The sequence below is a fragment of the Pongo pygmaeus genome, chromosome 13 (assembly GCF_028885625.2).
Source record: "Pongo pygmaeus isolate AG05252 chromosome 13, NHGRI_mPonPyg2-v2.0_pri, whole genome shotgun sequence".
NCBI lineage: Eukaryota > Metazoa > Chordata > Mammalia > Primates > Hominidae > Pongo > Pongo pygmaeus.
In genome coordinates, this window is record NC_072386.2 from 20,688,923 (window position 1) to 20,705,213 (window position 16,291).

General features: G+C 46.4%; 1 protein-coding gene across 6 annotated transcripts in view; it reads left to right on the forward strand.

Annotated features, from left to right (window-relative positions):
• Positions 1–14,387: 14,387 nt before the first annotated feature.
• RNF38 (ring finger protein 38) overlaps positions 14,388–16,291 on the forward strand; it is a 153,358-nt gene continuing 151,454 nt past the window's right edge. For 4 of the 6 annotated variants that reach the window (XM_054500038.2, XM_054500039.2, XM_054500040.2 and 1 more), the window contains exon 1: positions 14,388–14,746. In XM_054500038.2, the coding sequence (XP_054356013.1) occupies positions 14,491–14,746 (256 nt within the window). In that variant the 5' untranslated portion in view covers positions 14,388–14,490. Of the gene's footprint in view, positions 14,747–14,858; positions 14,945–16,291 lie in introns of those variants that run through there. The other 2 variants (XM_063650164.1, XM_063650163.1) reach the window with 2 other exon arrangements.

Below are 16,291 nucleotides of genomic sequence, written 5' to 3' on the forward strand. Positions count from 1 at the left end.
TGGTGTGTTGTGATCAGTTATGAGGTAAGTTACACATTATTCATTGGTAATTATAAATTACTGTAGCTTTTAAAAATTTTCTTTTAATTTATTTGAATTCATAATACATGCATTTGGTTAAAAACAAATTAAATCTTGTAAAAGAAAATATAGCATAAAGGTCATTTTCTTCCCATCCCTGACTCCAAACACCAGTCCCCCAATCTCCCTCTTGAGAGGCAACCGCTGTCATCAGCTTCTTGAAGATACTTCCAGAAATAGTCTATGCATATTCATGAATGATTTCCTTGAAGAAAATCAGAGCAGATTCAAGATATGCCTATAATAATGTTGCTTGTATATGAAATGCTTTAATAATTTTCTAAATGGAATTAAGTTTTCATTATTAAAATATTATGTGCTTATTTTAAAATTGTATAAAGTAAAAGTGAAAGCTTTCTCTTCCTATTCTTTTTTTTTTTTTTTTTTTTGAGACAGAATCTCACTCTGTCGCCCAGGCTGGAGTGCGGTGGTGTGATCTCGGCTTACTGCAACCTCTGCCACCCGGATTCAAGCATGTCTCCTGCCTCAGCCTCCTGGGTAGCTGGGATTACAGGCGTGCACCACCACACCTGGCTAATTTTTGTATTTTTAGTGGAGACGGGGTTTCACCATGTTGGCCAGGCTGGTCTTGGACTCCTGACCTCAAGTGATCCACCCCCTTGGCCTCCCAAAGTGCTGGGATTACAGACATGAGCCACTGTGCTCAGCCAGGGTCTAAAGTCTTAATAACCAGCACTAATAATAATGACTTCTACTTTACTCCTTAGCCAAATTAACTATTCATCTTTGCATAATAATTGTGAACATTTGCTGAGTTCTTAATTTGCCAGGCTTTCTTCTGAGACAGATATATATACATATATATGTATGTATATCATATATGTAATATGTTATATATATATTATATATGTTCATACATACTCATTTAATCCCTGTAACAACTCTTTGAGATTGGTACTTTTATAATCCTCATTTGACTGAGGAGGCAACTAAGGCTGACACAGCTGGCAAGTGGCAGTCTTACTTCGGAACCACACCAAACTCTGTGCTATTCATTTCGAAGGTTTTTGTCATGCTACAACTGGCTGTGTAGGGCTGTTACTTAAAGAGGCAGCTGGGAGTATGCGTTGGAGAAAAGAGTGGTTCATTTCACTGGCACTAAAACATAAAAAGCAACCAATGACAAAAACCCTGAGTCTTATAGATTGCCACACTGCTGTCTTCTCTGAGACCCTTCATGTCTCCCCTCTAACTAAACAAAGCCAAGATCCTCAGCCTGGTGTTCCAGAGCTTCCTTAGTCTTGTCAATTAGCCCTAGAAAGGGCTTTCTCTTATACTATGGGAACTTCTAAAATCATCTATCCCATCATTTCATACCCATCTGGGAGGCTGTTACGGGATGAATTGTGTCCCCTAAAAAAGATATGTTGAAGTCCAAATCCCCATTTCAGAGTGTGAGCTTGTTAGGAAATAGGGTCAGTGCAAAAGTAATTAGTTAAGATGAAGTCATGCTGGAGCAAGGGTGGGCTCTAAATCTAATATGACTAGTGTCCTTATATGAAGAAGGCCACATGAAAACAGAGGCAAACAGGGAGAACGCTATGTGACTATGGAAGCAGAGACTGGAGTTATGTGGCTGTAAGTCAAGGATTGTCAAAGATTGCCAGCAAACCACTAGGAGCTAGGAAGAGGCAAGGAAGTTCTCCAGCAGGTTGCAGAGGGAGCATGGCCCTGCTGACACCTTGATTTTGGACCTCTAGCCTCCAGAATTGTGAGAAGATACATTTCTGTTGTTTTGAGCCATCCAGTTTGTAGTACTTTGTTACAGCAGCCCTAGGAAACTAAAACAGAGCCTTGGCCAGTTAACCCCACCACTGCAGATCTGAGTCCAAGATGTACGGGAGGCCCTTCTTTCTCTTGTTCCATTTCTTTGCTCTTAGCGGGCAGTGGCATCCTTGGCTGTTTGCTTACATAACACACATACAACACACCCATGACATTCCCCGTCTCTTAATGCAGACAGCACACCAGTAGTCTGTTTATTTCCCGACATGCCCTGTGCAGGGCTGGTGCAGGTCCCCTGCCCCCTGCCTCTTCCTGGCTCAGGGCCAGCCCAACCCCTCTGGGGAGACAGTAGATTGAAGCCCCCTTCTGGGTTGCCTAGGCGACAGTGCCGTCTGAGTGCCCTGGAGCCAGGCAGCTGTGGCTGCAGGGAAGAGAGGGACCAAGGGAAGCTGGGGGTCAGAAAGGAGGATTAGGGGAAAGACCCAAAGAGAGTCCTTTAAAGTGGCTCTAGAACAAACACAAAAGGTAAAATTAAAACTGCAGCATCATCATAACCAGTGTTATAGAGCAATATGCCAGACTTGAGATGGAAGGGAAAAGGCTTCCCTCAGGGAATTCTATACGGAGCTTAGCTCTATGGGTCTCCGAGTCCAAGCCCCATTCAAACTTATGCTTTGAGGACTTCTGGCAGCACAAGAGATCAAAAGATGACAAAACCCAGGCAAATAGGGACTGGCATTTTGCACAGCAAGGGCAAGTCTTCTATAAACAGCAGTAAGATACAGTGAATGAAGAAAGATGCTTGCAGTTTTTTGGTTCACAATTAAGTGATGTCTGCTGTGTGTAGGGAAACATGCTGGGTGCTATGTATGAAGAGTGAGGATACAGACAGAAACACAATGCCATTCTTGCCGTCGAGAAGCCCACAGTCCTTCTTTAACCCAATTATTACTTCAAGAATGGACTTCCGCTGGGTGCAGTGGCTCACGCCTGTAATCCCAGCACTTTGGGAGGCTGAGGTGGGCAGATCACCTGAGGTCAGGAGTTCAAGACCGGCCTGGCCAACACAGTGAAACCCCATCTCTACTGAAAATACAAAAAAATTAGCCAGGAATGGTGATGCGTGTCTATAGTCCCAGCTACTCGGGAGGCTTGGGGCAGGAGAATCACTTGAACCCGGGAGGTGAAGGTGGATTGAGCCGAGATCATGCCACTATACTCCAGCCTGGGCAACAGAGCAAGACTGTCTCAAACAAACAAAAAAAGAACTTCTAAGGCCGGGCGCAGTGGCTCACGCCTGTAATCCCAGCACTTTGGAGGCCGAGGCGGGTGGATTGCTTGAGGTCAGGAGTTCGAGACCAGCCTGGCCAAGATGGTGAAACCCCGTCTCTGCTAAAAATACAAAAAAAAAAAAAAAAAAAAAGAGCCAGGCACGGTGGTGGGCGCCTGTAATCCCAGCTACTCGGGAGCTGAGGCAGGAGAATCGCTTGAACCCGGGAGGCAGAGGTTGCAGTGAGCCAAGATCGCGCCACTGCACTCTAGCCTGGGTGACAGAGCAAGACTCCGTCTCAAAAAAAAAAAAAAAAAAAAAATCAACTTATATAAGCTGGAATGCTCCAAGGCAATTCTTCTCAGTCCAGGGGTTAGAAAGGGCTTCAGAGAGGCATGGGACTCAATCCTAAGTCACTCAGGTCATCACATCTCCCTGGTCACAGATCAGTATAAGGTAAGCAAGCATATACCCAATCTTAGCTGATAAAAAGTAGTGAGACTTTTTGTTAGGATTGCTGAAAGGGTTACGTGTTCTCTCCTCTGTGCCAGGAGCTGCCATCACTGTCTCATCACTGCATGGAGTCTAGTGTGAAACCAACACGGTGGTGAGCACAGCTGAAAGACAGAGGAAGATTGGGAGCTGACACATCATTCAAGTCCCTGAATCAAGTCATGCCAGATCCACCCCAGGCTTTGGATTATAAAAGCCAATACAGCCTATGTTTCTTTTTTTCTTTTTTCTTTCATTCTTTTTTTTGAGACCTAGTCTCGCTTTGTTGCCCAGCCTAGAGTGCAGTGGTGCCATCTTGGCTCATTGCAACCTCTGCCTCCTGGGTTCAAGTGAGTCTCGTGCCTCAGCCTCCCAAGTAGCTGGAATTACAGGCATATGCCACCACGCCCTGATAATTTTTGTATTTTTACTAGAAATGGGGTTTCACCATGTTGGCCACGCTGGTCTTAAATTCCTGGCCTCAAGTGATTCACCTGCCTCGGCCTCCCAAATTGCTGGGACTACAGGTGTGAGACACTGCACCCAGCCGAGTCTATGTTTCTTAAAGTGGTTTATGTACTTCCAATTCAAAAGGTTCAAAAAAGATACATTAGAAACTCTTTTAACCGATTAATTGTATTAACCAATGCCCTCTATTCCATCTGTAAAATATACTAATTTACACCGATGTGCACTGAATGCTCATAGCTGGTAAACTAGCTTCTGGGACTTACTGAGCCTACCAGTTGAGAAGTTTCTTCACAAATCTGTTTGTGTTAGTTTTATTTATTACAGAAATTATGTTACCTAATTAAATATTAAGTAAACTGTGGAAACACAAGTGCAAGTGGAAAGATTGTTCCTGCTTCTATGAAAACTAAGCTAAATGTTTTTGAAAGACTTGATAAAGGTATTTCTTTTTTTTGAGATGGAGTTTCACTCTTGTTGCCCAGGCTGGAGGGCAATGGCATGATCTCGGCTCACCGGGTTCAAGTGATTCTCCTGCCTCAGCCTCCCGAGTAGCTGGGATTACAGGCATGCGCCACTACGCCCGGCTAATTTTGTATTTTTAGTAGATACGGGGTTTCTTTATGTTGGTCAGGCTGTTCTCAAATTCCTGACCTCAGGTGATCTGCCCGCCTCTGCCTCCCAAAGTGCTAGGATTACAGGCGAGAGCCACTGCGCCCAGCTGATAAAGGTATTTTTTTTAATTAATTAATTTATTTTTTAATTTTTATTTATTTATTTATGTATTATTATTATACTTTAGGTTTTAATGATAAAGGTATTTCAAAACTGCTTTGGGGGCCAGGTGTGGTGGTTTACGCCTGTAATCCCAGCACTTTGAGAGGCTGACGGGGGAGAATCACTTGAGGCCAGGAGTTTGAGACCAGCATGGGCAGCATAGTGAGACCCCGTCTCTACAAAAAACTTCCTTTAAAAATTGCTTTGGGGTTAGATGTGGATAGACACATCATTAGAAATGAAATAATAGGCTGGGCGTGGTGGCTCATGCCTGTAATCCCAGCACTTGGGGAGGCTGAGGCAGGCAGATCACAAGGTCAGAAGATCGAGACCATCCTGGCTAACACGGTGAAACTCCGTCTCTACTAAAAATATATATATATATAAAATTAGGCTGGGCGCGGTGGCTCATGCCTGTAATCCCAGCACTTTGGGAGGCCTAGGCGGGCGGATCACCTGAGGTCAGGAGTTTGAGACCGGCCTGACCAACATGGAGAAACCCCATCTCTACTAAAAATACAAAATTAGCTGGGCATGGTGGCACATACCTGTAATCCCAGATACTAGGGAGGCTGAGGGAGGAGAATCGCTTGAACCTGGGAGGCAGAGGTTGTGGTGAGCCAAGATCACGCCATTGCACTCCAGCTCAGGCAACAAGAGCGAAACTCCGTCTCAAAAGAAAAAAAAAATTAGCCAGGCGTAGTGGCCGGTGCCTGTAGTCCCAGCTACTGGGGAGGGTGAGGCAGGAGAATGACGTGAACCCGGGAGGCGGACTTTGCAGTGAGCCGAGATCGCGCCACTGCACTCCAGCCTGGGTGACAGAGTGAGACTCAAAAAAAATAATAATAATAAAAATAGAAATGAAACAATAAAAACATAGATGGATTTTACACTCAGCTTTGGAAAAGTCTTTCAGTTCTTTTTCCCCCCCTCTAAAGAAACCAATGCTGAAAATAGTAGATGATGCATATTGGGTGAGAAAGAGCATGAATTGTCTCTTAAGAAGCCTTGCGGTTTCCACCTGGGAACACTTGCTCTGGGGAAAGCCAGGCACTATGTAAGAAGTCTTATCTATTGTCGACGAAAAGAGTCAAACTCTGTAAAATATTTTGAGATTTATTCTGGGCCAAATATGAGTGACTATGGCCTGTGACACAGCCCTCAGAAGATCCTGAGACCTGATGTTTCCTGTCTTCCAAAAATGTATAAAAGTCTGAGGTGGTTAGGGCACAGCCTGGTTTTATACATTTTTGGGAGACAAGAAACATCAATGAAATACATTTAAGATGTACATTGGTTTTTGGTGAGGGGGCGCTTCCAGGCTATAGGTAGATTTAAATATTTTCCAGTTGATGATTGGTCGAGTTTTATCTGAAGACCTGGGATCAACAGAAAGGAAATGTTTAGGTTAGGATTGTGGAGACCAAGTTTTATTATGCAGAGGAAGCTCTCAGATAGCAGACTTCAGAAAGAACAGGTTGTAAAATGTTTCTTATCCGATGTAAAAGAGTGCCTGGCTCTTAGTTGATTATCTCCTGGATCTGGAAATGAAGGAAGGAAAAAAATGGGAAAGGGGTTTCTCTATGGAATGTGGATTTTTCCCACAAGAGACAACTTTTCAGGGCAATGTCAAGATATGGCAAGGAATTATATTTAGGGTTAAAATATTTTGATTTCTTCCCTTATTTGTTATGTGATGTTATGCCAGAGTCAGGTTAGAAAGCAGACCACACTATATAGAGTTAAAATGAAAACCCCTCTGATGAGACTTTATGGCTTGTAGGGCATGACTCCCTAGGGCCCTTAGGTAGGAATTTGGACAAACTAAAAAATCAGAGTTTAGTCTTCACTATATTGAGTCTACCATGCTGTTAGGGAGCCCAAGCCAGTCACATGGAGACAGAGAGTTGCCCTACTAACCTCCAGCTGTTCCAGCCATCCGTTCGAGATGCCAGACAAGTGAGTGAAGAAGCCTTCTTGGATGTCTAGCCCAGTCAAGCTTTCAGATGAGTCCAGCCCTAGACACCATTTACTGAAACATGAGAGATCCCAAGTGAGAACCACCCAACTGAGCCTAGTCTACCCACAGAACCACGAAAAATAACAATAAATTGTTTAAAGCCTCTAAATATATTAGAGTGATTTGTTATACAGCAATGGATAGCCAGTCTTTTGTAGATGAAAGGAGAGAGTTACAAGAAAGAGGAGGTGGCTGCTGTTGTCAAATACCATGAAGAGATCATGGAGGACGAGAACTGAGAAAAGACCATTGTATTTGGCAATTGAGAAGCCAGCATTGTCTTTCAAGCATGTAGTTAATAGAATGGTAGGAGCAGAAGTCAAATTGGAAGTGTTTGTAGAGCAAGTGAATGGTGGGAAATAGATACAATGGTAGATTGGTCTTTTTTCTTTCTTTTTAAATAGTTTAACATTCACTGATGATCCTTGCTTGAATCAATTATCTCATTGGAGATTGCAAAATTGTGAGTTTTTAATTCTATCAATCCTTCTACATTTATTAGATGACATTCTTCTGTAAAGAAGAATTTCCTCTCATCAATTGGGGATGAACCTCATTTTTTCCTAAAATGGCAGGTTAAATGCTTCATTCTTTCTCTTTAATTACCAATTTCCTGACAAAGGAGTTGGTGTCATAGTATTTCCAATAGTGGCAAATGAATTTTTTCCTCCTTTCTCTTTTCTTGCTCTTTGAGCATCATTATGGACTCATGCATTACATTTATTCAATGTATTACAATCAATTACAGACTCAATTAGTCTTTAAAGAAGCCATAGAGGATAGGGCTAAGGAAGTGATCAGAAAATTCCTAGAATACTGTGGTTAAAGAAACACACACACACACACACACACAACACACATACACATTTATCCTTACCAATAATAAAAATATGAAAGCTAAAACTATATAACAGAGAAAAAAATATAAAATTCCAATTCTCATACTATATATATAACCCTCCTAAAATTCTCACACAGGTTCTATAAGGGGTATGTATAAAGATAGTTATGGCAGTGATGTTTTTGGTTGTAGGCAATTTGGGTGTCCCTAATGAAGAAGACCTTAGGCAAAATGTGATGGGTAGAGTAATATGCAGTAGATAGAAGCAGTGGGCCAGATCTTAAAAACATGCTGCAGCAAAAAAGAAAAATAAGAAAAAAAATCTGTCTTACAATGTTATTTACAGAAGAAAAAAATACACGCATCTAAGACAATAGTACATATTTTATCCTATTACTACTTTTTTTTTTTTTAAATCTCTTTGTTGGGAGGTTTTGGTTTTGATTTTGTTTTGAAAGAGTGTCATTCCATCACCCAGGCTGGAGTGCAATGGTGCAATCTCGGCTCACTGCAACCTCCACCTGCTGGGTTCAAGGGATTTTGGTGTCTCAGCCTCCCGGGTAGCTGGAATTACAGGCGTGCACCACCACGCCCAGCTAATTTTTGTATTTTTAGCAGAGACGGGGTCCACCATGCCCAGCTAATTTTTGTATTTTTAGCAGAGACGGGGTCCACCATGCCCAGCTAATTTTTGTATTTTTAGCAGAGACGGCGTTTCACCATGTTGGCCGGGCTGGTCTCAAAGTCCTGACCTCAAGTGATCTGCCTGCCTTGGCCTCCCAAAGTGCTGGGATTACAGGCGTCGGCCACCATGTCCAGCCCAATACTACGTATTTTAAATAAACACAAACAAAAGGATATACATGAAACACATCGGAATAATTGCCTGTGGTGAGAAAGGGGAATGAGATTAGTGAATGTGAATAAAAGAGAATAAATAAATAAAACAAATGAGAGTGTCCTTACAAGTGAGAAATATGACCAATTCAATCCCTTATATTTAAATAAAAATAAATGATTACACAAATAAATTGCTATGATCTCTCTGGAAAGTAAAACTTTTCAAAACATTGAATTAGCAATTCCACCTTCAGGAATGTGGCCTAAGGAAATAGAAACTAATGTTTATTAAGGTGATAATAGTGAGGAAAAATGCTCAGCGTGTTTTCTTTCGCCCTGGCTCACACCCTGCAATTTACATCCCCAAGCATTTCAGGGAAACCATATAGTTGTCTCACATGTGCTTGTGATGTGTTTGTGAAGGAAAGTAGTCATGTGGTATCGGTGGTTAATTGCATCTCCTGCCCCAGCCCCTTCCATTTGGCATTGCTATTTTCACTTCCTTTGTTGAGCATGATTACAAATTCCATTGGATCTACCTTATCTAGATTCCTTCAGTTGCTAAGGCTTCAAAGTATTACTCTGAAATACCATCTTGCTCCTTTTTTGGTTTTATATGCTATTAGGTCTATCATTGTCTTATCGTTTTTCATGAAATAGCCCCTTCAGTATTTTCTTTTCTTTTTCTTTTTTCTTCTTTTTTGAGACCGGAGTCTTGCTCTGTCGCCCAGGCTCGGGTGCAGTGGCACGATCTCGGCTCACTGTAAGCTCCGCCTCCCGGGTTCACGCCATTCTCCTTCCTCAGCCTCCCGAGTAGCTGGAACTACAGGCGCCCGCCACCACGCCCGGCTAATTTTTTGTATTTTTAGTAGAGATGGGGTTTCACCGTGTTAGCCAGGATGGTCTCAGTCTCCTGACCTCGTGATCCGCCCACCTCAGCTTCCCAAAGTGCTGGGATTACAGGCTTGAGCCACCGCGCCCGGCGCCCCTTCAGTATTTTCTTACAATTTCTCTCCTCCACTCCCTCGTTAACCCCCAAATAAAATAATGATTTACAAGCCAGGCTGGGGCAAATACAAGTAAACAGACATTGTGCTAAGCTTGAAAGTGAAATAGGAAGTGCAAATCAGAACTACAATGAGATACCACTTCACATCCATTAGGAAGGCTATTATGAAGAAAAAGGTGGGGATGGGGGTGGAATAACAAGTGTTGGCAAGAATGTGGATAAATTAGAACCCTTATGCATTGCTGGTGGGAATGCAAAAATGGTGCAGCCCCTATAGAAAACAGTCTGGTGCTTCCTCAAAAAGTTAAGCACAGAGTTACCATTGTGATGCGGCAATTCTTCTCCTAGGTATATACTCAAAAGAACTAAAAGCAGTAAGACCAGGCTTGGTGGCTCATGCCTGTAATCCTAGCACTCTGGGAGGCCCAGGCGGGTGGATTACCTGAGGTTGGGAGTTCAAGACCAGCCTGACCAACATGGAGAAACCCTGTCTCTACAAAAAGTACAAAAAATTAACCAGGTGTGGTGGTGTATGCCTGTAATCCCAGCTACTCAGGAGGCTGAGGTAGGAGACTCATTTGAACCCGGTAGGTGGAGGTTGCGGTGAGCTGAGATTGCGCCATTGCACCCCAGCCTTGGCAACAAGAGCAATACTCTTGTTGCCAAAATAAATAAAAATAAAATAAATAAAACAAAAATAAATAAAAATAAAACAAAAAAGAAGGAAATTCTAATACATACTACCACATGAATAAACCTTGTAAACATTATGCGAATGAAATAAGCCAGAAAGACACAAAAAGACAAATATTGTATGGTTCCACTTGCATTAGGTATCTAGAATAATCAAATCTGTAGAGACAGAAAGTAGAATAAACATACCAGGGGCTGAGGGGAGGAGGGAACTGAAAGTTATTTAATGGGTTTCTGTCTGGGATGGTGATGAAGATGTTCTGGAAACGGATAGTGGTGATGGTTTTACAACATTGTGAATACAGTTTTCCTACTTTTTTTTTTTGAGACAGAGTCTCGCTCTGTCACCCAGGCTGGAGTGCAGTGGTGCAATCTCAGCTCACTGCAACCTCCACCTTCTGGGTTCAAGCAATTCAATTATCTGCCTCAGACTCCTGAGGAGCTGGGATTACAGGTGCCCACCACCAAGCCCAGCTAGTTCATTGTGAATATAGTTAATGCCACTTGAAATTACAATTATACACTTGAAAATGGTTAAAATAATAAATTTTACATAATATATTTTACCACAGTTTATTATTTATTTATTTATTTATTTATTTTTGAGACGGAGCTTCGCTCTTGTTGCCCAGACTGGAGTGTAATGGCGCGATCTTGTCTCACCGCAACCTCCGCCTCTTGGTTTCAAGAGATTCTCCTACCTCAGCCTGCTGAGTAGCTGGGATTACAGGCACGTGCCACCGCGCCCAGCTAATTTTGTATTTTTAGTAGAGACGGGGTTTCTCCATGTTGGTCAGGCTGGTCTCGAACTCCCGACCTCAGGTGATCTGCCCACCTCAGCCTCCCAAAGTGCTGGGATTACAGGTGTGAGCCACCGCGCCTAGCCCACAATTTTTTTTAATGGAAAAAAAGGAATGGGCTATCCTTCTATTGTGCCTCTCCTTTGCATATCTTTGGATCCCCAGCTCAGAGGACATTAGTAATTGTATAGTGGTGACTCTAGTCCAATTGCTTCAGCCCTTCTGCTTTATGTGGAGAGTCACAGAAATAATCTGATTTAACCAGGGTCATAGTTCTCTGCTCTTCATAGTTCTCTGTATTATCTGTTAATATTTTCAGGAATGGCACCACCGTCACTCAGTTGTCCAAGCCAAAAATCTTTGTTATCCTTGAATCAATCTCATCTTCCTCAAGCCTTGTTGATTCTACCACCTTAAAATCTCTCTATTCCTGCTATCTCTGCTTTAGTTCAGGTCACTTTCATCCCATGCCTAAAACTTTTTAGCCAGTTTTCTTCTCTTTTGGTTCTCCTCTATCTTAGGCTGTTTTCTGTTGCTTATTTATATATAACACAATAACTGAAACTAGGCAATATATAAAGAAAAGGAATGTATTTCTTACAGTTGCAAAGTCTGAGAAGTCTGATGTTGAGAGGCTACATCTCATGAGGGTTTTCTTGCTGCTAGGGACTCTGCACAGTCCTGAGGTGGCACAGGGCATCACGTGGTGAAAGGGCTTAACATCCTTGCTCAGGTCTCTTTTCTTCTTATAAAGGCCAGTCCCATTCCCATGATAGCCCATTAATCCATGTATGGATCAATACATTCATGAGGGCTCTACCAATCACCTCTTAAACGCTCCGTCTCTCAATACTACCATATTGGGGATTAAATTTTTTATTTTTATTATTTATTTATTTATTTGAGACAGAGTCTCACTTTGTCAGCCAGGCTGGAGTGCAGTGGCACGATCTTGGCTCACTGCAACCTCTGCCTCCCAGGCTCAAGCAATTCTCCTGCCTCAGCCTCCCGAGTAGCTGGGATCGCAGGGGTGTGCCACCACGCCCGGCTAATTTTTGTATTTTTAGTAGAGATGGGGTTTCACCATGTTGGCCAGGCTGGTCTTGAACTCCTGACCTCAGGTGATCCACCCGCCTCGGCCTCCCAAAGTGCTGGGATTACAAGCGTGAGCCACTGTGCCCGGCCTGGGGATTAAATTTCAACATAAGTTTTGCAAGGGACATATATTCAAACCATAGCACCTTCCAATCCATTTTCTACACCGCAGCCAGAGTTTTTCCGAAATACGATCTAATCACATCATTTCCTCATTATGTCCTCAATGGCTCACTTTTGTTATTCAGGTTAAGTTCAAATTCCTCAATGTGGCACTCAAGACTCTTCATGATTTGGTCTTGTCTTAACTAAATTCCAGCGTGCTCTTTTCTTACCACTCATCACCCGGGCTGTGCTCCAGTCCTATTAAACCTGTCGTTTCCTAAACCCCAATGCTCATCTCTCTTCCTGATCATCATTGGGGGACGGAAAGTTAAGAGATAAAGATCGCAACCAACATGAATGTGGTCCATTCTTTATTTTGTTTCCCTAAACTGGCAAGGTGAGGTGGCCCAAGGCTTTGCCTGGCCCTCTCCCTTTATTTCTCCCTGTTTCTTCCTGGCCGCAAGGCATCCTTGGATGGGCTCCTTTGGTTACTGGATTAAACTGCTCATCTGTCCATTCTCTTGTAGGGCTGGTGGTCAAGGCATTTGCTCAAATTGGGGTTGTAAGAGCTGAAACTGGGGTTTGGGCTTTGGCACAGAAATAGATCCAATGTTGCTCAAGGCTGCTGAGACCTATCAGAGGAAAGAAGGTGCCTCCATGCAGTAGTTGACAGGTGTTCTACAGTGGGCACTGGGACCCAAGCTCCAGCAAGTAATATATTACCTGCTTCCTCTGTGACCAAAAAGTCAAGGATGTGATTCAGAAAATCTTAGGTCCCCTGGCCAAATACAATCTTAATGTTTTCCCACTCCACTTTCCCCCAACCTGCCCCCCTTGGTGAACTCCTGCTCATCCATAAGTTTTTAACTTCTAAAAATATCTCACTGTCCTCCAGTGAGATTGTAAACTCTTTGAAGGCCTCGACTATATCTTTTTTATTCTTGTATTCCCAGTGCCTAGCATTGCTGATGACAGAAAGACCAGCATGAATGAAAGATCAGGCACCTATTAAGTGTCAGCATGGAATTTGAAATGTCTGTTGTCAAAGATTCAAATAGAGCTCTTTCTCCCTCTGCTCAGTGGAGAATGGCTCAGGATAAGGTTTTATTGAAATGATCCACTCAGCAGTTTAGCTGCACCCTGGCCCACCCACGTACCTGCACCTTAGATGTACCCTTAACACATGGTTGTTTATTTTGCTCCTCTACGGCTTTGATATGAGAGCCAGAGAAACATGAGGAGGAAACGGTTTCAGTGACCAACATCACATTCAAGTGGAGGAGGGCCCAAAGGGGGTCACCAACTCGCAGAATTCTTCCCCTCATAGGAAAGCCGTCGGGACAGGTCAAAAGCGTTTCCTTACCTCACACCCTCCCCCTCTTTTGAGACTAGGCCCAGCTGGGCTGGATGTTTTTATCTAAGTCTTCTAACAACAAGGGCATGTAAAGTGAGAAAGAGAAAGAGAAAGTCAGAGAAAGGGGCGAGGGGCCAGGGCTGAGCCTGGCTGGCTCCTGCTCAGCATTCAAGATGGTCTCGGGGACTAAGGGACGGCAGCTCGTTTCCATCTCTTTCGTTTCTGCCTCTGCTGTTCTCTCTGGGTCCGCGGGGACTAATTTATCACTGAAACGCAGCCTAAGAACAGAAGGGAGAGTTTCTTTCCTAAGTGTCTGAAGGGGAAAAACTTTGAGGAAACAGCCAAGAGAGGCAGAGGAGGGGAGAGAAGGCTGCGTCTCCAGTGCGGGGGAGCGGAGGAGGGAGTCTGGCAGGCGGGCTGCGAGCAGTAGCTATCTGGGCCGAGTTCCGGCCCCCTCGCGGGCGCGAACCCCTGCGCAGCGGAGCTCAAGCGCAGCCCCAGCCTGGGTCGCGCGAGGCCTGGCCCCAGAGGCCCGCGGCCGCGCCTCAGGGGCGGGCCGGGGGCGGGGCAGCCCCTGCAGCTGGGCTCTCCCGGCGGGTGGCCCGCGCTCGGCCTCCCCGCCTCAGGGAGCGGCGGAGACTGAGGATACCCCTCGGCGCCGCCCGCCCGCCCCCGGAGCCGCGGCTGAGGAGCCCCGCGCCCATTGGCGGCGGCGGCTCGGCGTCCCCGCCCCCTCCACGTCCCCGCCCCCTCCGCCGCCGCCGCCGCTTCCCGACTCCGCCTCCTCCCTCTTCGGGAGCCGCCTCCGTCGCCGCCACCGCTGCTGCCGGCCGGGGCCCAGCCAGCGCCCGCCGCGCCGGAGTCGAGTCGCAGTCGGAGCCGCTGCTCGCGGCCCCGCCATGAGCGGAAGCGCGGCCGCCGCGGTCGCTGCCGCCGCCGCCTCAGCAGCCGCCGCCGCCGCCGCGCACTTTCAGCCTCAGTCGTCGTCTCCCAGGCCGGGCCCCGCCGAGCTCGGGCCCCCGCGCCGCCCGCGCCCCCCACCGCCGCCGTCCCGGTCGGAGCCCGCCGCCACGGACCGCCTCAGCCCTCCGGGCCACGGGCCTCTCCGGGCGGGCGCCCAGGGTGGCGGCGCCTGCGGCCGAGCGCCGGGAGCAGGTACGGGGTCCCGGAGCGGGCCAGGCAGGGAGGGGCGTGGGTCGGTCCCGCGGGTGGGGGCCGGAGGCGTGTGGTCCAGGCGCCCGGCCCCGCCGACGGGGAGGAGCGTTGTCCGGGTCAGCTTTGTCCGGCCCCGGAGCCCCTGCGAGCCCTGCGCCTCAGCCGCGCGGAGCGGCTCACAAAGCGTTTTCCCACCCGGTGGGTAGCCCCCTCCCCCAGGGTGTGCAGGGCAGGACCTCTCTAGGTCTCTGCTCGGCGGAGGAGGAAACCGAGGCTTAGAGGGGGAAGTGACTTGCCCAAGGTCACATAGCCAGTGAGAGCAGTAGCTTGGCTGGGACCCAGGGCCACCCTGGGCCGGCGCGGGCCCCGAGCAGAGGGGGCTGGGAAGAGATCGATCCCCTGGCCCCCGGGAGCCGAGGGAGATAGATCTGGGGGGAGGGGATCAGCCCCTGGACCCTGGCACACCCACCCAGCCCTTTTTGGGCTCGCTTGGTAGTAATGATCTCTTGCGGAGTGGGACGGAAGAGCAGGGGGCCGACTTGGGAGCTTGGTGGTGCCCTGGGGAGCCGCAGAGGGAAAGACTTCTGTGCGGGGTGTGCTCTCGGGGAGAGGGCTTTCTTGAGTGAGTGGGGCAGAGCTTCGGAAACTTCTTATCGTGGGGACCGTTTGGTCTCTGCCAGGCCACCTTCCCCACCACTGCACGGACTAAACCAATTCAGCTGGAATTACTGGGAGGGAGGCCTGCCCGCTTTTGTGGAGGCGCCCGTAAGGTGTCTTTTTTCAGTAAATGGCCCGAATTTCGTTCATGCCGAAACCAGAAATGCATACATGGCCTTGGTAAAGACATTTACGGCGCAGAAGGCCATGTGAGTTTTTTCCAGGTGGTTTGGACCTACCACACTTGGAGAACTCCCCGAGAAAGAACAGCTATCCCAGGCGTGAAGGGGGAAGGAAGCTGGGAGGATTGGGACCGAGTCACCCGCCTGCCTGGCATGTAATACATGGGATTTCCGTTTTTATTTGGGGTGAATGATGAGGTGGGTTGTTTTGACTGCGGATGTCCCTTGGAAGGGGAAAGGACTTGCAGTTCTAGAGGCAAGGGAGAGAGCAACGTGTTACAGGCAGGGAAGAGGGTCCCGTGGAGCTAGAAAATAGAATGGGGAAAAAGGAGAGGGTATTCAGTCATTGTGGGGGAAGGGAGATGAAAGGGTTGCTGAAGGGCGGGGGACGGTGTCTAGTCTGGAGAAAAAGATTGGGATGTTTCAAAGAAGGTGCCAAACGTGATGAGTTTGAAAGGAGTCTGTTGGAGGTGGATGGTAGCTTACAAGGTTGAGTGTGAATTGGACTGCAGTCACTTCTTTTCTTTGAGTAAGGACAGCTATACTTTTATAGAAACGTTCTAGCTTGAGCACCCCCTCCCCCTCATTCTCGCTCCTGTTCTAAGGATGCAGACCCCCAGGGCCTGGAGTATTGTCTTGGAAGTAAGGCTTGACAAAAGAGGGAAGGGAAAGACTAATTAACAAATGCATTAATTAAGGCCCTTTG